Here is a 22,713-nt window from a genome sequence, read left to right on the forward strand (position 1 = left end):
TTGGCTGAGCAACGGCATCCCCAGTCTCAAGGATGTCACTGTGGTTCTCATCTCCCTCCATGGCTACCTATATCAGGTCACATCAAGTTCAAAACCTTGGTGCCAGCCTCAGGCAGGGAAAAAAACAGCTCCATTATATCTTCTAAAGGCCATCAGACCCGACACACCTACCACACCTCTCCGCTCTGCTACTTCTTGGGATCTGGTACCCCCCTCCCTGCATGCCTGCTCTTAGGCCTACCTAGGTCGTGTCCATAGGCTGTTCAGGCTCCCAGGTGGTGGAATGAGCTTCCCACTGCAGTCAAAACAGCAGAACACCCTGCCCATCTCCAGACGCAGTCTGAAGACTTTCCTCTTCACATTGCACCAGGGCTCTCCCAACCCTCTTTAGATATCCTTATTTTTTATTTCCTTTTGCATAATGCTATATATATATATACCTGTGTTATCTATCTATTCCTACTGTGCCTCCTTTTGTTACAATACAAATTGTTGTGTTGTTTGTCAGGTTAATATTGTTTGTCAGGTTATTATTGCACTCTGATTATATGTATATATAGTGATTATCAATGGATTTCTGTGCCTTGTTATGCGTTTCTGTATTCCTGAGAGCACTGATGTTCTCCATTACTGCTTGTCACTCTGGATAAAACATTTGGAATGCAGGAGCGAACATCCTGGTTTCCTCTGTTTAAAATCACTTGCTGAATTTTACAAACATTGGGGAATAAAAAAAGTGTTGGACATGAATGCAGGTAATATTAATAGTGTTGAAAGTTTCTGCAAGAATTTGTATCTCAGGTCTGCATATTGTACTGGGTATTGAAGTCTCAGTACCGGCAAAATTGTGTATTAATCCTAGTCCAGGTCTGCATCATTGGAAAGATTTGTAGTTCATATCTGATGTTCCCTCTTGAGGCCTTGACTAAATCTGACAGGTATTTTAAAAACGTTTTCCTTGTTTAGCTTTGTTTCTGGCTCTGAGTCGTGTTGAAAAGTGTTCCTCCCGGAATGCACACTCAGTGAAGGATGAACAGAGGAATGCGCATATGAAGTCAGTCTTGCGTGAGGCACGCAGCTCTCAGCGTCTCTCATTGCAGTGATAGACTTGAGCCTTGTGGCCCTGTGTCAACCCTGCATTTAATGGTGCGGTCAGCACTGTGCTGGCACTGACTCTGATGCTCCCAGTGCCTCCACCCCACAGGTGCTGGCCACCATCCACTCTCACCACGGGCCTTTCCCAAACTCCCGTCTCGTCTCCACTGCCCAGCAGGGGATAGCAGCTGTTTCCCAAGAGTGACTGGTTTGGTGTTTAGTTGCAGCGTGTGGGTGAGAAGGGGCCTATTTTCTCTTACTTGCTTTAAATATTTGGAACCATGAGGAATAACCACTCTATATCAGTTTGTCGGGTGATCCGGAGCTGGCTGGAACCCGGGACACGTGTCCACATGTCCACCTTTTTGAAATTCAGGGGCCTCCTACAGTCCATAACTTGTCTTACTCCCTACAACATTCTGCCCCCCTCCTCTAAGCTGTCTTCATTCACCGAGCTCTGAGCAGGAAGGACCCTGTAGCCTGTAGCTCCTCGGCTGACAGGACAAATCCCTGTGAACAAAGGCCACAAGACGATATTCTGCTTCTCTATCATGGCTTGTCCTGCTTTTGTATTCTATTTTACCTCTTCCTCCACCACTGCAGTCAGGTTTCTGCACAGACCCATGTGCCTGACCACCATGTTGAGACCTGTTGCTGCAGCTTGAGCCCCAACGGCATTAGATTTTCATGGACATGAAATGCAGGTAAAATAGAGAGGCAGAATTTTCCATACCTGGAAAATCCTCATTTGTATTGGAAACAAACAGGCGAGTGTGACGATCAGGCCTACATTTTCCCAGCATGTGACAAAGAGAGAGCCCACATCTCGTCTCCCTGCCCCCACTCGTAGCTTCTGTGGTTTGCAGCAGGAGCAGAGGGATGGTCATTAAATTATATAAAATTATCATCTGGGATTTCTCAAAAACACAACTTGCACAACATGTCATCCGGTGCCAACCGAGCCATACTTTTCTGGAGAGGGGATGGGGAACGGAGACTCCCTCAGGTTAATTGGCAGGCCCGAAGGGTAACGTTCTGTACAGTGAGTCTGGACTACATGCACAGATCTGCTGTCTGGTGACTCCATGTCTGATCACAGGAAAAACAGGAAGAGGGTGGTGAACAGACATGGGGCAGGGGTGCCGAATGCGTTCTCTCGTCAAGATTTTCACAACAGTTTGAACACGATGACATATCATCCAGGAATGTGACATATCAAGATTTTATGCAAATCAAACACACTTACACCTTTTATGGCATTGTTTGTTTGTGTACATGGCCATTATTCAACTCACGTCTTTTACAATAATTAAGCTGGGAGTTCACACCTAGGTCCCTCTAGACCTTGCCATTTCCCACAAAGTATTACAGGCAGTTGTGATTGATGGAATCCATTTGAACTATTCAGATGCACTTATCTCTATTCTCATGTCAGAGAAGATGTTTTAAAATGTATAGTTAATTTATTTATTGTTACTTCTAGATTGCATGGAGGGTTGGGGGGTTTGAGACCTCAGAAACTCTTAACAGGTGTCCTCCAAGGTTCTGTCTTTGATCCTCTCCTCTTCTCTCTCTATATCACATCTCTTGCCTCTATCATCTCCCCCCATGGCCATATCATTCCCACACTGATGACACACAACTCTCTCTTCTATCTTCTCTCCCTCTCCAATACATTATTATCGACATTAGTTCTGTTGCCTGATGGATCCATCCTTCACCACTTTGCACTTTGTCTGGCTTGCAGATTCTTAGTCCAGACATGGATCATCTACTGCATCTACTACTGCAACTGTCTCTGACTCCTGTTGTTTATCTTAACATTACACTGATTATTATAAATGGGCCTCTGTGCCTCCTTTTCCTGCATTAACCAAATTGAGGGATTAACAATAGGAAATGCTATGGCTAAGGATGCAAGTAGCTTGGATGTTTGCTTGCAAATTTGCTAATTTAGCACCTCAGTATTAAGGTGCATTCATTTGTCTGAAGGCATCACTGCTATTTCTCTGTGACTTCATTCCTAAAGCTCGACATTCCAGAATAAGGAAAAAAACCCCACTCATGGCTTGACATTGACATGTGGTGTCCAAATCTTAATATCCATAACCGGTCCATTTGAATCCCATCCAGCAGATTTTCATCAAAATGGATCTGGATTGGGAACATTCTTTCAGTCCCGTCTGGTAATGAATAAATCTCTTACAGCTGTGGTTTGGGTTGGCCAAGTTTCTGGTCGACATGTCTTCCCAAAGTGACTTCATAGCATTGCACTCTGTGTATCCCGCGTCAGGAGTTGGGAGGTGACAGTTGCTATCGATAGAGAATGAATGAGAGTGCCGGCCGCTTTATGGATGAGTGTGATCCACAAAAACCACGTCTCTTTTCTCTGTTTTTGGTTTTTGCAAGCAAAAAAAGTGAGCTTTCAGCTATATATTAAACTCAGCTTTGTGTTCAGAAATATTTATTATCTGCGAGCTGAAAAGGAGGAATGAGGGGGGGAATGTGGGTCAAGTCAGAAAAAGTCTTTGTGATTCTCAATTGTCTCTACTTACACACATTCTTTATAGCTAGTGAAAAAAAAAAGACCCGCAAACTGCACCATAAAAACTTACTCACCCATGTATGTTTAATATAGTATCATGTAAGAGGACTTATTGACTGTATTCTGGTGTTTCTTAAGGGGAATGGAATTCCCGGCATGGAGACCATCTCTGTGTTTGTTGAACTGGAGCAGATGTGTTTTGATGGCCCCCAAAAGTGCAGTGCAAGCTCTAATGTGAATCACTTGTGAGTCCATGTCATGGTCCACATTATTCACATTACTGGTGTGCTTCATTAATGAAAACAGCCAGAGAGAGAAGGCCCTTTGGGTGGGAAGGATTTATGCAACCATGAAGCTGATTCATTCTGGTCAGAGAGGATATTAAATGCTGTGGTGTGGTTATTTTTAGTTCCTTAAATTCCACAATTACAGCTTGCATATAGCATGGCTCCAAGTAAACTAACTGAGGTAATCCTTAAGTTGTGATAAGGCTTTGAGTACTTATAGAACAATACCGGATCATTAATGTTTAGGAAGAATTAACAGTTCAAAAATAAATATTAGAATGCGCTAAGGAAGGATTTGAAAGGATAATTTCACTAGAAAGAGCATTTATGGATTAGTACAAACAAATGTGTATTTGATGCCCAGAGGGAAACATCTAGGAATTTCAATACAACATCTGAAGACACTACTTTTAACTAAAGGTCTTCAAAGATGGCTCCTTTGGGAGATGTTTAGAATTGTTGCAGATAAAAGAAAATTGGATGCAGCCTTCTCGAGCACAGCCATGGGACCCCTGAAGCCCCATTCCGATAAATCCCGCAGTTTCCCCACTTCCGCCCCCATCGTTCCCCCTGTGGGCGGGGTGCTAATCCACCCCTCCAGAAGGCAGCTAAATCAGGAACGGACTGCCAGCAGCCCGCTCTCCAGATGTGACTCAGCTCTGCACCTGCTCTCTGTGCAAGACTTCTGGGAAAAAGGAGGGGGGTTGCAGAAATGACCCTGAAATCGGAACTTCCATCCACGGAACCCCCGCAAAACCCCTTCCTCCTCTGGAAAAGGGACCGGGCATGCCGGCGCCGGGGGGGGGACCTTGGTTTGGGTTACGTCCCACTCAGAAGTGAGAAGCTCTCGCCTGGCAGTGAGTCTGGCCTGTCGCCAGCAGGGCGGCGATTGCACTTCTTACCTGGCAGGAGGAGAACAGGACGCCTTTGTACGGGAGAACAGGAGAAAGGAGGCTCGTGTCTCTATCATGCTGATCCTCATTACGTAACGCTGCTGCCGTGGGCATCGCCAACACTCCTGAACAGCGTCGCGGCCAGATTGTTCACTTGGGGTCAGTTTACGGCGGTGTTTTGTTTAGTGCCTTTGTTTCTGGCTGGCGGCTCTGCGTTGGCATTTGGACGCGGTTTCCTGTCTTGCCGAACACAATACAGGACATTATCAAGGAAAGAAATGGGGGGAAACAAGCAAAGTGCTGAGTCGCTCAAATGTAGCTCGCGCTATGCTCCCATCATTGTTCTCGGATGAGATCGGGTTTGCAGTGTGGTTCCATGTCTGCGCTCTCTGGAGCTGATGGATGGGGGGATTGCAGAGGAAAGGGGGCAGGGTCCCTGCTTGGTGTTGTGTACTATAGCACTGGGGTGCAGGCGTTGGTGTTGAATAGGCTCCCTGTGGAATATTCGGCCCTCCTGACATAGTACAACAGTAAAACCTCTTAATTCCTCCAGTTGCTGATCCAATGGCTAATGGCTACTTCCGGAATATGCCCGTTGTCTTTCTTTCGCTGGCCATTTTATAAGGTCATTTACCACAGATGTCCTCCTTTGCTTGTGTGAGATTAGTCTGTCTAGCATGGTGGTGACACATTTTAGCTTAGGTTACATTAATATGTGAGGAAAGCACAGAATAAGTGTACCAAGGATTGCTGACATCAGAGTCCTGTCATAGAAAGAAGTGGTGGTGCCTGGAAGACTGCATGAATCTGTCATTAGGCCAATATGTATACGAATACGATACTCTAGTTTAGGAAGCAGACATGGTGCCTGACAGCATGACACTGTACCTAACCTGTATTGCTTGAGGAAATATACAATTATCCAAATTCATAGCTTGTTAAATGTAAACTGTAAGTCATCCCTCGTAATGGTATCTGCTGAGCAGAGGGAGCCACATATTTCTTTCAGAATTCAAACATTGCCAAGTTAACCGGGATAAGCAACCAGACAAACGTATTCTTTGTGAAGAGATACCGTACTAGTGCCAAGTCTTGTACACTGACTTCACTCCTACTGTATGATAGGGTTACAACAGTGGGGTACATCCTACACAGCAGTTTGGGGTAAAAGTTAAGTGAGAGTGAGAGTGAAGTGAGAAATAGGTTTGATGAATAGAGTGATTGTCGTATTTGTATCCTTGTCTGTTGAACAGGGAGTGGATCCTGATGAAATCTGGGAATAATTATGGTGTATCAGTTAAATACGGGAGTTTCGTTTACAGGACATGGACTGAAGCTACAGTTTTGTAATCCAGGGTTGTGTATTCTCAGATTTGTTTTGTGCCAAGACACTCTTGAGGTCAACAAATCCCTGCAACACAAGAAGTTTCAAGGACAAGTAGTTTCAGGATTTTCAGATGAAACCTTTTTACTGTTGTTTTTTTATACAGCAAAAATATCATATAATATACTAGCAGCTTAGCAATGCCCTTTCATGAAATAACTTTTGACTGCTGCATGTTAAATGTCATTGGGTCTCACTGAATTGAAAGGACAGAACAAATAAAGAAAATCCCTTGCATGATGCTTGATTTATTGTCTTTGAAACCCAGAATCACCACAAAATAAAAACAACAGTCAGATCCACACCATGAATATAACACAAACTGATTTAATAATTTTTGCATGTGTTTCCCCTCAAAGACACAGCTTGTGTGCGGTCATTTCACAGGATGGAAAGGCACATTCAAGTACGACAAGTTCACTTTGGGACAAATTAGTGTGACAGTTAGTGTCAAAACACAATGCCCAGACAGTACATAACATTCTCTGTTTTCCCCCTCAAACCACATGAAACAATTATTAAAGTAAACAGGCTATTGTTCTTAATAACCAACTGGCCTTTAAGAACAAGTTGAGAGCCATGGAATCAGTTGGAAAGCTGTGTGCTTCCTGGCACTCAAAATACATTAATGTGTCAACAGAAAATATTGTTTGTACAAACATACCACACTGAAAACATTTTTTAAAAGGCAAAGTTGTAAGTCTTTCTTTTCAGTTAAACAACAACCTATCGGATACAAATGTATAAAAAGTATAAAATGCTACTGTGGAAAATGTACATATGTAACAATATTCAGGTCTTGACCAAGTACATCAGATGTTTTTAATATAGATTTTAATGTACAACACATGGAATGAGAAAGAAAAGTGAGTAAGTAAATTCACAAATATCAAAACAAAAAACAGTTACTTGTAATACAAATACAAAAAGCCAGGACATACTCCAAACTTTAGTGTCAAAGATTTCTCAGCACTATTAAAATGTAAGAACTGCTGATAGAAACATCTCACTTACACAAATTAATGCCTTTCTGGAATTCTCTTAGTTATTAAAACTAAAACCTATGGAATGCATATTGCAGGGTTAAGTGCATTTTTAGTGCATTCATCGTAGATTCCGGCCCTTTTTGGTTCACAAGCAGCAGAATGATGTAGTTTCTTTACTTAAAACATCCACATTTCTTGAACTGTGTTTTTAAAAATACTTTTTTGTACATTTAATCCACAGTTAATGTCCAGTGCTACTCCAGTTCTTATTTGCATTTAAAAATGGGATAAGCTCCTCTTTGTAGTTAGTGCAACACATGCTCACGCTCCCAGGAGAGAGTGCAGATCCTGGTGCCTGGAAGTCAGAAGAGTTTTCGGACACTGCCACACCCTGCCTACATGCTCTCTTCTGATCACAGCGGTCTACAGGGGGCCCTCAGGCCTCTGAGATGCAGCTCTGGATCCTGTCCAGCCACTGCTGGGCACTCTGTGTGTCTGCAGCGCAGAAGTTGTACGTGCGCTTGGTCGTCTTGAGCTGAAATGATATGAACATCGTCACGCTGGTTAGAACTGCAACAAAACACATGCTGGACTCCTAGCCCCTGTCAGCAATGGCAGTCAGGCCCCGTACTGTGGGCTGCATCTCTGCTCCAAGAACAAACAGGCTGGCCTGCTCCAGCAGGACTGTGACTGGCTGAGTTTGAGGCTGTGTCGCGGTGGCTGCTTATAAACAGCGCAACAGCAGGGGAGTGGACGGCACTCACATCGAAGAAGGCCTTGTCGCCGACGTGTTTGGGGGCCCCTGTGGAGGGGGAGGCCAGAAGGACAGACTCCACCTCTGCCAGGTCGATGTGGCCCCTGCAGGTGGTGTCTTCGCCCGTGTCATAATACCTCATCTGAACACAGACACGCGGTTTAGCCAGCAGTGAGTAGGCCATTATGTATTACATTAACACCATTACATTACATTACGTTATTGGCATTTGGCAGACGCTCTTATCCAGCGACGTACAGTTGATTAGCCTAAGCAGGAGACAATCTTCCCCCCTGGAGCAATGCAGGGTTAAGGGCCTTGCTCAAGGGCCCAACGGCTGTGCGGATCTTATTGTGGCTACACCGGGATTAGAACCACCGACCTTGCGTGTCCCAGTCATTTACCTTAACCACTACGCTACAGGCTGCCCTTTAAACAAACACATTGACTGAAACAACCCGAGTGCAACGCTTACTTGGTGTTTCGTAGTGTCCAAAACAAACCACCTAGGCTTCCACCCTTTCAGCAAAGCTCCCCGCTTGTACAGGACTCCCTCGTATGACCTAAAAACAAAAACAAAAAATCAACAGCTGCTTGCTTTCCTGTGCTCTCTGTAGAAGTGTGGACGGTGGTGGTCTCTTCAGTGGTTTCGATTTTGACCATACCTGTTCTCCTCGTTCTTGGAGGTGAACTGGTTGTAGAGCGTGGCAGCTCTCCGGTTGACCCCGTTGGTGGTGTTGGGGGTGGGGCTCAGGGCGCAGTCAGGGAGGTGCAGCATGGAGTGCCGTTGGAACGACTGCATGTTGGAAGTGGGGACCAGGCCAGCAAGCCCCAGAGACTGCTTCTGGAGCTGCAGCACACATACACATACACAGACACAGACACACACACAGAGTACCGTGTCAGAGAACCCAGTGACCAGAACCAACCATTTGAACCAGCGGCCCAGGAGCACAGAAAGGACTATATTTCCTTCATGAGTTACAGTGAAAGTGAATACAGACGGCCCCACACTCACATTGCTCTCTTGCTTCAGATCTTCCTTTATACTGGCCTTCACCCTCTCCAGAGTCACCTGCCACTGCTCGGGCCACTGGTTGAGCTCACTCTCCAGCCGCTCGATGTCCTGAAACCCATTCACACACTTAGAGCGGGGGGGAAAACCAAGCCACACACCACAAAACCGCCCCCCACTGGTCTCTGTAAATTTAATTTGTGTTCTGAAACCAGACGGAAAGTGCTGCTGAAATAGGTTTCCATTCCATTCTTTCCCCAGCAGAGTATTACCCAGAAGCCCCTGCACAGGAACCAGGAAAGCAGTTAAACTCACAGCCAGAAGCTTGGTGATGGCGTCCGGCTGGGCACGACCCACGCTGTTGTAACAGGGCCAGATGATTCTCCTCTTGCTGGGGGCCCCCTCTGTACTGTCGGCCTTGCCTGCTATAAGTCTCCAGTCATAGGAGGGCCCTGTGGACAGCGTCTCCCCAGTGAAGTAGTCCCATCTGCTCAGGCTGGGGATACCAATGCAGGGCTTGAGCATTGGCTAGAACCCAGAAAAACATACAAATAACACTGAGTGAATTATAGTGTAATCATTTTCAAAGGCATGTGAGCACAAACAGCAGTCCAAACTACCACGGTGGAGGTCATCTTCGACCACAGACACCTTGTTTGTTTTGGAGGGGAACCGTGAGAGACTTGAGAAGTCGACATCGTAGAGCATCTTTCCCCCACTAGTTGCCAGAACCTTCCCAGGCTCTCTGGCCACTCTTGAGATGTGGCTGGCATTACTGCAGACTGAAGGACCTTTCACCAGCCGGAGAGCACAGACGCTCTGCATGTTTATCCAGCTCGGCATATTGATTTATTGCCCAGGAGTATGGGTGAAGTAACTGCCGGCCAGCGGCAAAATCGTTTCAAAATTCATCTGGACAAAATCCATCCCAAGACATCCCCTCTGGGCTTGTTTTGATGGTAGGACTTCAGGAGAGGTGAGTCTTTAGCAGTGTCTGCCAATAACATGGTTTACTACGCTGTGCAATAGTTCACAAAGAGGATATTCTGACTTTGAACCAAGGCTTTGCTATGAGGCCTAAAAACTGATACACTACCAAGGTCCTCCAGGGTTTACTGAAGCCTCCTTGGCCCATAGTTTGCTCTTGTTGTCACTCACAGCAACCGAAAGCACCTCATACAAACTCGACAGAAAGCTATTAATTTTGGACAAAGCACTTTTGGTTGCCAGATTGCTGACATCTCCAAGACAAAAACAGAATCTTGCACCACTGGAGCTTGCCCAGTTGCTACATCTCAACGGGGAGAGTGTCTGGTCGAGCTCCAGTCCCCATACCGTACATTGGAGAAAGATGGCTGCCTCAGACTGGTCCTACAGCATCATACCTGGGTCTCAGAGGGGCTGTACAGGTAGTTAAAGAACAGGGGGCTTCTCTTGTGTATCCTGTTGATGAATTCCCAGATGCTGATCCCTCTCCTGGACTGCTTGTCTCCCTTGTCCTCAAACAATGTCCCTTAGAGGAGGAAACACAAAGGGGGAGGCTGCTGAACAGAACACCACCGGGACCCAATGCTCTACGCAAGTTTGGAGCCAGGACTTCATTAACAGAAATAATATCAAAACGGAACATATAAATGTAACACAGAACTACTTTGCATTTGTAAGTATTTTAAATGGTCTAAGATTGATGTTGCCACTGATGAAATAAATGATTAAATCAGAGAAATAAGCAGCATGCACGGATGATTTGTTGAAAGACTAACCGTGCTCAAGGCGTTCATAGTCTGAGTCCAGGAGGAAGTCTTTGAAACGGTTTGACACGTAGTGGTAGGCCAAGAACTTCAGGTAATATTGATTGAACTCAAACTCCTGAGGGTATTGGTTGTGTAACTGAAACAAGACACATCGTTAGTACTTCTGGTGTCCTCCTGCCAGCTTGACTGTTATGGCTGCAGATGATTTTGCAGTTTCTCAACAATGATGAAATGGAGGCAACCGTGCAAAGTTCAGTGACATCATTTTTCAGAGCAAAAGGCAAGTTATTTTTCCAGCTGTTTGCAATGGCCAAGCGGACATGTTCACACTTGGGCCACCTGGACATACTGGCAAAAACAGCAGAAGTTTTTTAACATGACTGCCTTCTATTTCTGGACTTGTTCAGGTCATTTTGTTTGTTTTTCAGACAAAATTAACTGGACGAGTCCGCAGCCTTGCCAGGAATTCCAGTTTCAAAAGACCAAAGCTATGTGTTATTGTAAATACAGGGGACAGGGTCGGGAGGTTTGGGGTGTTTTGGAAGAGGGGTGGACAGAGTAGTCAGAGAGGCGCAGTTAGCACTTAATTGCCCCTTGCCTCATGAGACACCAGGAAAATGTGCTTTAAAGCCCCAAAACATTTCCAACACACAGAGAAAGGGATATCTAGTTTATTTAGGCTGTCTCGGTAAAGGGGAGTGGTTAATGGGCTGTGCTGGCGGTGGTGGCAGGCTTGCCTGGTGCACGCAGTCCAGGAACTGCAGGAAGACGGGCGTGATTCCGCTGCCCTGGCTGCTGGTGGTCAGGGCACTGCGCTGGCTGAACTTGTGCCCGAAGGACATCCACTCCTTCTCCAGCAGCACCTGGAAGCCCTCCAGGGTCCTGTAGAACGGGTCGCTCAGCAGCTGCACCAGAGACACCACCTGGACAACAGCAGAGACACAGAGCGCGGTCAGCACCTGGGCAACAGCAGTGACTTTAAAGGGTTTAAAGGGTTACACACATCTGTGGTTTAAAGGGTTACACACGTCTGTGGTTTAAAGGGTTACACACGTCTGTGGTTTAAAGGGTTACACACATCTGTGGTTTAAAGGGTTACACACGTCTGTGGTTTAATGGGTTACACACGTCTGTGGTTTAAAGGGTTACACACGTCTGTGGTTTAAAGGGTTACACACATCTGTGGTTTAAAGGGTTACACCCATCTGTGGTTTAAAGGGTTACACATGTCTGTGGTTTAAAGGGTTACACCTGTCTGTGGTTTAAAGGGTTACACATGTATGTGGTTTAAAGGGTTAGACATGTCTGTGGTTTAAAGGGTTACACACATCTGCGGTTTAAAGGGTTAGACACGTCTGTGGTTTAAAGGGTTACAGAGGTCTGTGGTTTAAAGGGTTACACATGTCTGTCGTTTAAAGGGTTAGACATGCCTGTGGTTTAAAGAGTTACACATGTCTGTGGTTTAAAGGGTTACACATGTCTATGGTTGAAAGGGTTACACACGTCTGTGGTTTGAAGGGTTACAGAGGTCTGTGGGCAGAACCTGTTGTATTTATTCCCGCACGAACAGGCCCAATGTATCAATGGAAATGTTAACTTGTACTAAGAGGTCAACTTTGCCTTTTTTCCTTCTTCCAATGAACACCTTCTCAATGCATCACATTTTTAACACCCAAGCAGATTTGTTTTCTGGAGCTTGGGAGCTCTGTTCTCCCTTCAGTGGGACCAGCAGGTGGCTCTCTCTGCCCCTTTCTGCTCAGAGCCCTGGAGTCCACCGGTAACCACACACAGGCTCCTGATACACACTGAGCACAGTCAGGGTGCTGGGGGCCACTGATGACTGTTACTGCATGTGAGGAAGCACGTTATACACACACACACTAACACACACATACCGCACACCGCACATACAGCACACACAGCACACACAGCACACACACAGCCCACACAGCACACAAACACACACACACAGCACACACACACACACACACGGCGGGCGTTACCTGTGTAGTGATGTCCCATCCGTCCTCCAGACTCAGCATCACTGAGGATCCCCCGTCCATCAGCTCGGCGAGCACCACAGCCAGCTGCAGGATCTTATGGAGCTGTGCAGGATGAGAAAGAGCATTCCCTCTGCAGGTACTGCTACACCGACAGGACAGCCCACTCGCTGCCTCTTTACTGCACTTCCGTTATCATTTTCATCTGCTAGAGATGAGACTGACTGCAGTAAAACTGTCAATATGAGGGAGTCCGACGTTAAGGAAAACAAAGCTCATGGTCTAGAGCAGTGGTGTCAAGCTCCAGTCCTGGAGGGCTGCAGGGTCTATAGGGGTTTGTGGTTTCCTTTCAATCAGCAGCCAATTAAGACCTTGAGAACAAGGTGTGCAGACTCTTTCGCCAATGAAAGACTTAGAAATGTATCTCTCATGCTGAAACACACCAAAAACCAGAAGACACTGCGGGCCTCCATGACTGGAGTTTGACAACCCAGGTCTAGAGGAATGAAAATAACGAACAACTGTCCAGATCTTTCTTTTATAAAAAATTTTTTTCTGTTTTATTATACACTGTCTTTGACTTTCTCCCACTGCGAATCACTTTGGGCTGAAACATAAATAAAGCGCATTATCATTGTTATTATTATTACCAGTCTGGATCACTGTGGGCTTATAGACGGAGCCTCAGGGCACAGGCACTGGTGTGAGAGGAGAAGGTGTGACTCCACTCACCTGAGTGATCCACTCCGAGTCCTCCACAGCCTTCAGGAAGGGGCCCTCCGCATCTGAGAGGGTGGAGCTGGGCACACACGCCCGCAGAAGCTTCTTGAAAGCCGCTTTCACCTGCCGAGCGTCCGCAAACTCCACCGGAACCAGCTCGCAGTTCATAGCCACGTCCAGCTTGAAGCCCTTCGAGAAGGAAACCAAACCGCACGCTCATCTAAAAACTGTACAATACACACAGGGGGACAGCCTTCTGGATTGAGAAAGGACTGAGCTGGTTTGTCAGTAATGCCATGGATTAGAATCTAAAAGATTTGAGTGACGTGCGCTTGACTGATTGAATTGATTGGTTGACAGTACAAACCAATTGGCTCGTGCAAAAACCGATGAGAATATGAAATAATGCGGAAGGGTGGCCAATGGAGCATGGCCTTTTTTTAAGGGAAACATAGTATAGTATCCTACATTACACACACGTATATGTCAGCAGCAGGCTTACATAAGATGTACAGAATTCCACTGCGCTCCAGTGAGTCATCTCACTGAAACAATTTGGCCAAAATATGGAGTCATACATTTAATTGACTTGGAAAAGAGCATCAGTCAGGAGAAGTCTCGATTGCAGGAGGGGGGGGAAGGAACATGTTGCGCAGAAAAACTTTTGGAATCGGGAAAGAATTCCATTGCTTCAAAAATGGATATCTGCCAGCAAAGGCAGCACATGCAGCTGGTAACCACGGTGATTTCATATTTATTTATAAATCCCTCCTGCCAAAGGAAAGAGTATCGGTTTCACATTCAACCGCACGCTGTACCGCTCTTCCAATAAATGCATAAATTGTGTATAGTTTCTGACAACCGAGAATATTGTGACCAAAGCAGAATGTTTTTCTACAACCCTAATACTGTCAGAAATGTGAGAGTAAATGAGGAAATCCTCATGTCTTCGACATCCTGGTAAGAGTTCCACATATAGTCTGATGGTCCACAGCCAGCTGAAATAATTTTCAAAACACCAGCGACCAGAAATGTAACAGGGCAGGGTTCCTGCAGGCATAGTCTCTCTGCTTTCTGCTGTAATAGGCGATCTGCCCCCTACCCTGTGGTGCGACTTCTCTCCGAAGATGTAGAAGGCGGCCGGGTGCTTGAGCAGTTTGGCCTGTAGGTTCTCGCTGTCGGTGGGAGGCTGCAGATCCTTCCGGGCCAGCCTGGCCCCCACCTCAGCCACAGAGGCCTGGCTGAAGCGGTTACTGGAGCGAAGGCTTGCCCACACACCTGAAGGGCAGAGACACTGTTACATACAGCTACAACAGCCGGACTGCACTGTTACATGTGCCTGAGAGAGTGAGGCAAGGAAATGGTAAATGGTAGGCATTTATATAGTGCCTTTATCCAAAGCGCTGTACAATTGATGCTTCTCCATTCACCCATTCATACACACAGTCACACACCGACGGTGATTGGCTGCCATGCAAGGCCCCGACCAGCTCGTCAGGACCATTTGGGGGTTAGGTGTCTTGCTCAGGGACACTTCGACACAGCCCAGGCGGGGGATCGAACCGGCAACCCTTCGACTGCCAGACGACTGCTCTTACTGCCTGAGCCAGGTCGCCCATGTCGCAAGTTAACCACGAGTTTGATTCAGATTAGAAAACTGTGGAGTACAGAGCGAAATTAAGGAAAATATGTCCGAAACATTATGGAGCTCACTGGATATATAACGATTACATTTATATAGTGCCAATCATTTCATAATTTCAAAGTGCTTCGTCTCAAAGGCTTGTCTAAATGTTTTCATTTCACCAATGTAATTTGTTACAACTGATTAGAAAACACATTTTTGACAATACCCATATGACAGGATATGATAAAACATCCTGTGAACGATCTTCTGACTAAGCATAAATGCTTCAATCGCTCATATATTTCAGAAAATGTTGATATCCTGGTTATGTATAGTGATAATTCAGTCATTCAGCGTAATCTCTGACAACTAAACTAGCATTGTAAAACCTTTTATTTGATCGTTATTGTATACAAGGCCATGACTTGGCATAGGTAGCAAAACAATTAAATGAGTTTACACAATGAGAGTATAATTCAGTATAACCAGACCATACATATATGTGCACTTTAACCCACTGAGAAAAGGGTACCCTCTGTTCTGCTAACATGCTGCTGACCCAAAACTGAACCTTAACCCACTAACACACAGCTACTTTGTACTAACCAAATACTAAAGGATGGCTGGCTCAGGTCATTACAACCCACTGACACATCACATTCCACATCGGCTGAAATATGCTAACCATCTGTTCTGACTGAATAACAGCAGTGATTCTGTTTGTGAGAGGAAGGACCAAATGTACATAGTATTCTGCCCATGGCATTTCATGAATGACTATGATGACAAAAAATGTGATGGCAGTTTTATGGCCGGTACAGAGAACAGCACTGCAATGGATTTGAAAATAATTTAAGGGGGGGGTCAAACACATCTTAGGAGTGTACCTTGATTTTGGATTCCCTTAGATGCAGGCTTGTGGTTTGAGTGAGTGAAAAGCTTATCCCTGTAACCCAGCACTGGAAGAGCAGAGGTTTGGAGGTACAAGAGAGGAGGGGACAAAGGAAATCAGGATGAAATCAAGCAGAAACGAGGGACTCAAGCCTGAATGAAAGCAAGGAAGCAAGAACACGTTAACTGTTAACACATAGTTTTTTTTGTGTCTGATTTCTACATATATTTTCTCCAAATTTGGTGGCCAATTGTACCCTGTTTATAGTCAATTCCCATGTGCTGCAGAGGAAACGCCATCGCAACCCTGCCCCCCAGTGGCCGGAATGAAAGCCACACGCCTTCGTCAAGCCGTGCTGTCTCTCGGCCCCGGCCTTGACTCCGAGGCCATCAGGGACACTGGCGATGGTGATCCTCCCCATCCCGCTCCCTCAGGCAGCAGCCATACTGGGATCTGGCAGGTACCTGGCAGGCACCTTGGTCCTCTGTGTGCAACTGCATCGAGCCAAAGTCTGATGACTTAACCGTGCACCACTGCGCCCCCCTCACTGTTTTTAACATAAAGTGTGATGTTTTCGGATTACTCCCGATCATAATTTACAGACTTGGAAAGGGTGGACAGAGAACCCCAAAACCAAATCATGCAAAGCTGGCCTATCACACAAAGCCACCTTATCTATATTCGGCAAGCTGACCAATCATGCAAAGCAGTGTACACCATGCAAACTGACCGATCGTATCAAGCAACATTTGTTCACATGCACAGTGCAATAGGGAGAAGGCTTCATGATTTTAGTTGGTTTCATGTTACATTTTAAGCAAAACTGCATTCTGTATATAATCATAGGCATTTTTGTATCAGTGTTAATTCGATGTCTTTGTGTCCTTAAATTGCTGCTCTATATGCCTTTTCCGCTGCTGATGTCGTGTGCGACATTCCCACCATGTATTCAAATGTGATGACATGCACACAACTTTGCATGCTGAATGCAAGAGTAAGCCTCTAAAATCCAAAACACATGCAATTACATTAGATACAATACTAATATTAGGCTCAATATTAGTTTCAGACGACATTGGTCCTCTTGCTCGATAATATGCTACCAGTGGATTATTACCTGGTATAATTTAATGTGGTAATTTTCTCTAGTCAGTAGTTACCGTGTTTGTGCATATTCAGAGTGTGCTTCACACTCTCAATGCCCGAGAGGAAGGTGTCAGTGACGAGGTACAAACCTTCACACTTCCTTTACCAATACCCCAGAAACCTTCAGTACACTAATACAGTCTTGGGAATCCAAGCCGATCCGGATGGGCGGTCTGCATTATAGACAGTGTGCTTCATAAGATGCTCTTGACAGACCTGTGCCAAGCACACCTAATATGCACCAAATATCTAGGTCACATTTCTTGGTGCGCTGCTGTGACATGTTCCTTATTATTATTTTGACTAAATATTGATGCTTGACATGCTGACGGCATGAAGAAAACATTGGTAGTGGTGCACAGCCAAGGCTAGCATGCAGAGAGGCGACTTCACCCACAGTCTCTGAAGTCCTTTTGAGTATCTGGATTTAACGCCTTCATTCAAACCTTAAGAGTGGTATATTGAAAGGGTATCATATTTTCATGACATTGGCACGTCTGCATCATCACTGTGAAATCAAACCGCCTGTAAATTACTTTGTGGCAAGCTGTCGGTTTAGCATCCCATACAATCGCATACTGAAGCCCTGGGCCTTAACTGGGGCGCCTCAAGCTTTGTGTAAATTCACAATGTCAAATGTTTATGGAGCTGCGGCCTCCAAGGTTTAAACGGCCTGGCTCCGGGAGAGGCCGGCATGATGGCTGCACTTGACTGAGTGTAATTCTGTGCTCTCGGAAAGTTTTGGGGGAACATCTGCTCCTTTCAGTTGCGCCCGTATCAGTAGAGGGTTCGAGCCTAGCCAAGACCAACAGAGACAGTGTGCCGGGACTGGAGCTAGCCTGCGCGTGGGGGAAGATTGCTTCCATAAGCAGCTCGTGGCTAGGCCCATAGAAGAGGGGAATTCAGAACTCTCCAACCCAGAGGGACCATTTCAACTCAACTGGGGGGCGGGGGAGGAGGGTTATGTGTCCTTCAGAAGACAAACAACCCACTGCCCTGGAGGCCGAATCCAAAGGAGCTGCACTTCAGAAACATGACTCCACCATCTTATACTCCAAGAAAAGAAAGAACATCTGGTGACAGGAGGCTGGCTAAGAAGGGAGCCTCACCCACCTCCTCTGGCGAAGCTGTTGGAGAAGGGCACATCCAGGTGGACTGGGGTCATCTTCGGTATCCTTGTCAGCCGCCTTTCACTACCTGGATCCAAGCCGCAAAACCACAGGCCCCAAGAGAAAGACAATAGCACTTCTTTACAATCTATGGAAAAGGCGCCCTCATACACCCGTACGTTATGTGATCATACCCCATTCAGCACTGCCAAAAACAATGATAATAGATATTAATCTGCAGGAATTGGCTACATTATGCTAAATTACTGTAGAGGGGGCATTAAATGAGTTACGGCGCTAGGTTGGACTGCCATGGAGTTGCATTACATTGTCTTGAGGAGCCAACACTGATCCCACCGGCTGATAAAGCCTTTGGCTTAGAAGCCAAAATCATGTTTCAGTGAATAAATTATATTTACCTTTTGCTGAACCCTAAGGCATGGCAACACAGAACCCTATTCTGTGGCCATGGAGACCATTTTTATGAATCATCCAATAAAGACTTTATTCACAAAAAAGGAGGATGCCATTTTGTTTGATTGGGAGCAGATTTGACTAAAAGCAGCTCTAATAGTCAAAGGTCCCATGCTTCAGGCTGGGCATGCTCTGTGCCTCAAACATCGGACCAGTGACCAATGGACAGAGATGAATGATGGACTTTCGGTGATGACCTCACTTCCTGTTCGTTTTGCATAATGTGGAGGGCCCTAAGGTTCCTTCCAAACACGATACAAAACAACACATTGAACTGGAAGGACATTTTGACAAAGGTAAGGGTTTGAAAAAGACACAAATAATCCAGAACGAACGGCGAAACAATAGAGCTATAAGGATGAGGGGGCTGAGCCCTTGAGAACCTGGTGACAGGCCGATGAGTGTGCGGTTAGTCAGGGTGTCGTTTCGGCTGGTTTTGGAGTGGACGGGAATGGCAGTCAGGATGGCCTGTAGGTACTTCTCATGTTCCAGGCTGCTGGATGACTCAGACGAAGACACGGGAGCTGGACAGCACAGACAGGAGCCCTTACTCACACACACTACAAATTACACTGCGCTCTTTTACTTTCAAACACACACACACACACACACCCACACACACACTTCAGCCCAAACAGAGGATTTCACATTACACAGCCTTCTCAAACTGACACACACACACACACACACCCTTCAGACAAAACAGACTACAAACTGCTGAGAGTTTGAAAAAACAAATGTGCCCAGGTATGATAAGGTTGCTAATGGAAAGAACGAGCAATACAATAACAGTGGGGTGAAATCACATGGATGAGTCAATTGAATACCGACCGATGTCATTCGGAAGTCTCACTGGTCAACATTGAAATATTGCTGACATTAGATGACATGGCATAATACCATAGATGTGGGAGACAGAGGAGGTGTGTGTGCGTGTGTGTGCATGCGTATCTGTGTGTGCCTGTGTGTGTCTGTGTATGTGTGTGTGTGTGTGCGTGCGTGTGTATGTGTGTGTGCATGTGTGTGTGTGTGCATGTGTATGTGTGTGTGCATGTGTGTGTGTGTGTGTTTTTGGGGGGTTGTACCAGAGGGGGTCTGGCTCTGGGACTTGAAGAGCCCCACCACACTCTTGCTGTGGAACCCTGCGGAGCGGAGCAGCATGGCCTTGGAGCGGCTGTGCTTCCAGCACACCACAGGCAGGCGGTTGTGCCGGTAGCAGCGCGCCACCTTCTGCAGACTGCCGTCCTGCACCGCCAGCGGCACCACCAGCAGCCCTGGGTAACTGCAGGGACCACAACCCACCCGTCAGCACCTCCCTTTACAGAACATGCTAATCAGTAGCACCTCCCTTTACAGAACATGCTAATCAGCTGCACCTCCCTTTACAGAACATGCTAATCAGCTGCACCTCCCTTTACAGAACATGCTAATCAGCATCAAATAACTATACTCAGAACTTGATCCTTTCACAGTGTAAACATGGCGGTCACTGTGATTGCATTTACAAGACAAACCTTTGTTCTCATTATAGCTTACGTTTGCATTTATTTTACTGGTACTGGTGCTATCTTGATACGTTTTTTTTATTTCGCACTTGGGGAATAGATTAAATCTCAATGTGGTTTCCAACTGAAATGCAGTGCAGCGATGATGATGATGTTTTGAGCTGACCTGCGGCAGACGGAGTACAGCCGGTTGATGGCGGTGATGCGGAACTTGTCGCCAGTCTTGGACCGCGAGGAGCTGGCGGAGATGGTGCCCAGGCCCATCCGCTGGTAGTCACGGAAACAGGCCCGCTCCACAAGTTGCTCCATGGTGGACTTCTCCGACGTCTTGAGGGTGGGGCTCGGGGGAAGCTCCCCTTCGTCCGAAACTAGAGAATTCCCAGCATCAGGTCAGGACCCTCATGACGCGTGGTTAATTACGCATGAAAAAGCGCTGGCCGTGTTAAGTACGTTTTTCACGCTCACCTGAGATGTCATCGTCCTCGTGCCAGGTGGCACGGTTCCCTTTCTCGTTTTTCTTGGTGTACTGCCGGCCGATGGTTATCTTCCCGGCCTTTTTGGCCCCTTTGACGATGGTCTTTGAGAGCGTGCTGCAGAAACACAGAGCAGAGCGCTGCTGTTTGACGGTCAGGTGCAGTGAGAGGTGCAGTGGGAGGAGCAGAGGGAGGAGCAGTGGGAGGTGCAGTGAGAGGTGCAGTGAGGGGTGAAGAGGGAGGTGCAGTGGGAGGTGCAGTTTGAGGTGCAGTGGGAGGTGCATTGAGAGGTGCAGTTTGAGGTACAGTGAGAGGTGCAGTGGAAGGTGCAGTGGGAGGTGCAGTGCGGAGCAGCGTCTCACCGGAAGCCCGTGTTCCTCTCCTTGTGCTTGGGAAGAGCGAGCTGGGGCACCACCTGCCCTGCAGCGAACGCAAACCCGGTGAAGATGGACACGGGGTAGCGAGTCCTCTGGAGGTGCTTCTTAAACATCTCCACCGTCTCAGAGCTCACCTCCTCATCGAAGGCCACTTTGATCAGCTGAGCCAGGAGTCCAGAAGAGCCAAACAAGAAAAAAAAGAGAAGACACAAAGGATTGCAACATGTTTTTGCACAATGATGTCTTACAGCTGCACCTGGAAAAAGTTCTGGGGGTCAAACAAAACAACTGCGAGGGAAATCTTCAAGAGATCTGTTTCTGCAGAATTTCATTTCTGGTAAGTGAAAAAATCTGCACATCTCTTTGCGCTTTTTTTTTTTCTTCAGCAATTCAGGACCATGTGGAGGAGCGATTAATCACCGCGGCGGAAATCAGGGTCCGATACGGAATGCGCAGAACAGAACCTCTCGCCTGTTCCAAACTCTTTCAGTGTGCGATCTGGTCGGCATGGCGATGCTCTTACGACCTCCAGTCCCATTTCTCCAAATCCCTCATGGCCACTTGGTCTCTGTTCCTGTCTTATGAGCGAGGCTCGTGTGAGCTGTGCAGCCCACGTCAGAATTTAATGAAGGCTGATAATGCACCCCAGACACTGCCGGCTGGCGGGATGCACAGCAGAGCCACGCACTGGCAGACCAGGCCAAGTGACCCCCGCTGCAATGTGCTTTTATGGCCCCTGGTATTACAGAGATAGGAATGGACCATAAAACAGAGCTGCATGGACAGTGTTGCGAAATACCGAGCACACGTGTTCGACTGCAAAATATGTATTTATCTCTCAAATAATTTCCGATTTTCCACAATAAAAAATCTGAAGAAAACAAAAACAGAAAGGGCAATCACATATTCTTTGCACAGAGGTTTGGAGCATGTTCATAAATTCATGTTGACTTAATGACGTAATCTTTATACCATAGATAGGAGTTACACAAGTAAGCAGTTGAGGTTATTATTTTTTTGAAGTTGAATGCTGATGATTTCAACCTGATGATTTCGTTCTAAATGAATGACTGACAGAACGCACAATGCCTCTCAGTACAGACTAACTCCACCATACATACTCTCATCTAAACCCAGAAGAAATCAGCTATATCACCATCACCCCCATCGTCACCATCCTCCTCAGCATGCGACAGGCCCCAGGGGAACCTCACCTGGAAGGAGGCAGATCTCATCTGCAGGCCCTCCTGAAGGCACTGCTGCAGCGGGTTCTGGATGCTGATCTTCTTCTCCTTCGTCAGCGTGGAGACCGGGAAGCTCCGGATGACCTCCTGCTCGCCCACTGCCCACACCAAAATAAAATAAAATTCAGTCATGTCTGCCTCCTGCTCAGACCAAAATCAAACTAAATTCAGTCATGTCTGCCTCCTGCTCAGACAAAAATCAAACTAAATTCAGTCATGTCTGCTATTGCACTGACGTCATAAGAAACTCTGGGCTCAAAATGTCCAATCATATTCCAAATAGTAATGGAATACATCATGGCATTAGGTCTATAGATGCTGTAAACACATCCTTACTTCATTCAGTTTGATCACCCTGAAACCCCATTATGAGCACTTGACAAACTGGTTTAGCACAGCAGTGAATTTAAGCCAATTCCAGCTGTAGTACTGT

At 46.4% G+C, this 22,713-nt stretch overlaps 1 protein-coding gene across 2 annotated transcripts in view; it reads right to left on the bottom strand.

Annotated features, from left to right (window-relative positions):
• Positions 1-6,432: 6,432 nt before the first annotated feature.
• sbf2 (SET binding factor 2) overlaps positions 6,433-22,713 on the bottom strand; it is a 108,254-nt gene continuing 91,973 nt past the window's right edge. Inside the window, exons 23-42 of one of the 2 annotated variants that reach the window (XM_061247002.1) lie at positions 22,251-22,378; positions 21,022-21,197; positions 20,652-20,776; positions 20,353-20,554; positions 19,767-19,963; positions 19,065-19,205; positions 18,212-18,295; positions 15,948-16,019; positions 14,536-14,711; positions 13,446-13,622; positions 12,717-12,818; positions 11,451-11,636; positions 10,723-10,849; positions 10,345-10,472; positions 9,275-9,487; positions 8,963-9,070; positions 8,610-8,794; positions 8,420-8,507; positions 7,955-8,086; positions 6,433-7,725 (exon numbers count right to left, since the gene is read on the bottom strand). In XM_061247002.1, coding sequence (XP_061102986.1) covers positions 7,627-7,725; positions 7,955-8,086; positions 8,420-8,507; positions 8,610-8,794; positions 8,963-9,070; positions 9,275-9,487; positions 10,345-10,472; positions 10,723-10,849; positions 11,451-11,636; positions 12,717-12,818; positions 13,446-13,622; positions 14,536-14,711; positions 15,948-16,019; positions 18,212-18,295; positions 19,065-19,205; positions 19,767-19,963; positions 20,353-20,554; positions 20,652-20,776; positions 21,022-21,197; positions 22,251-22,378 — 2,846 coding nt within the window. In that variant the 3' untranslated portion in view covers positions 6,433-7,626. The remainder of the gene's footprint in view (positions 7,726-7,954; positions 8,087-8,419; positions 8,508-8,609; positions 8,795-8,962; positions 9,071-9,274; positions 9,488-10,344; positions 10,473-10,722; positions 10,850-11,450; positions 11,637-12,716; positions 12,819-13,445; positions 13,623-14,535; positions 14,712-15,947; positions 16,020-18,211; positions 18,296-19,064; positions 19,206-19,766; positions 19,964-20,352; positions 20,555-20,651; positions 20,777-21,021; positions 21,198-22,250; positions 22,379-22,713) is intronic. The other variant, XM_061247003.1, reaches the window with a different exon arrangement.

This window comes from Conger conger, chromosome 6, assembly GCF_963514075.1.
Source record: "Conger conger chromosome 6, fConCon1.1, whole genome shotgun sequence".
NCBI lineage: Eukaryota > Metazoa > Chordata > Actinopteri > Anguilliformes > Congridae > Conger > Conger conger.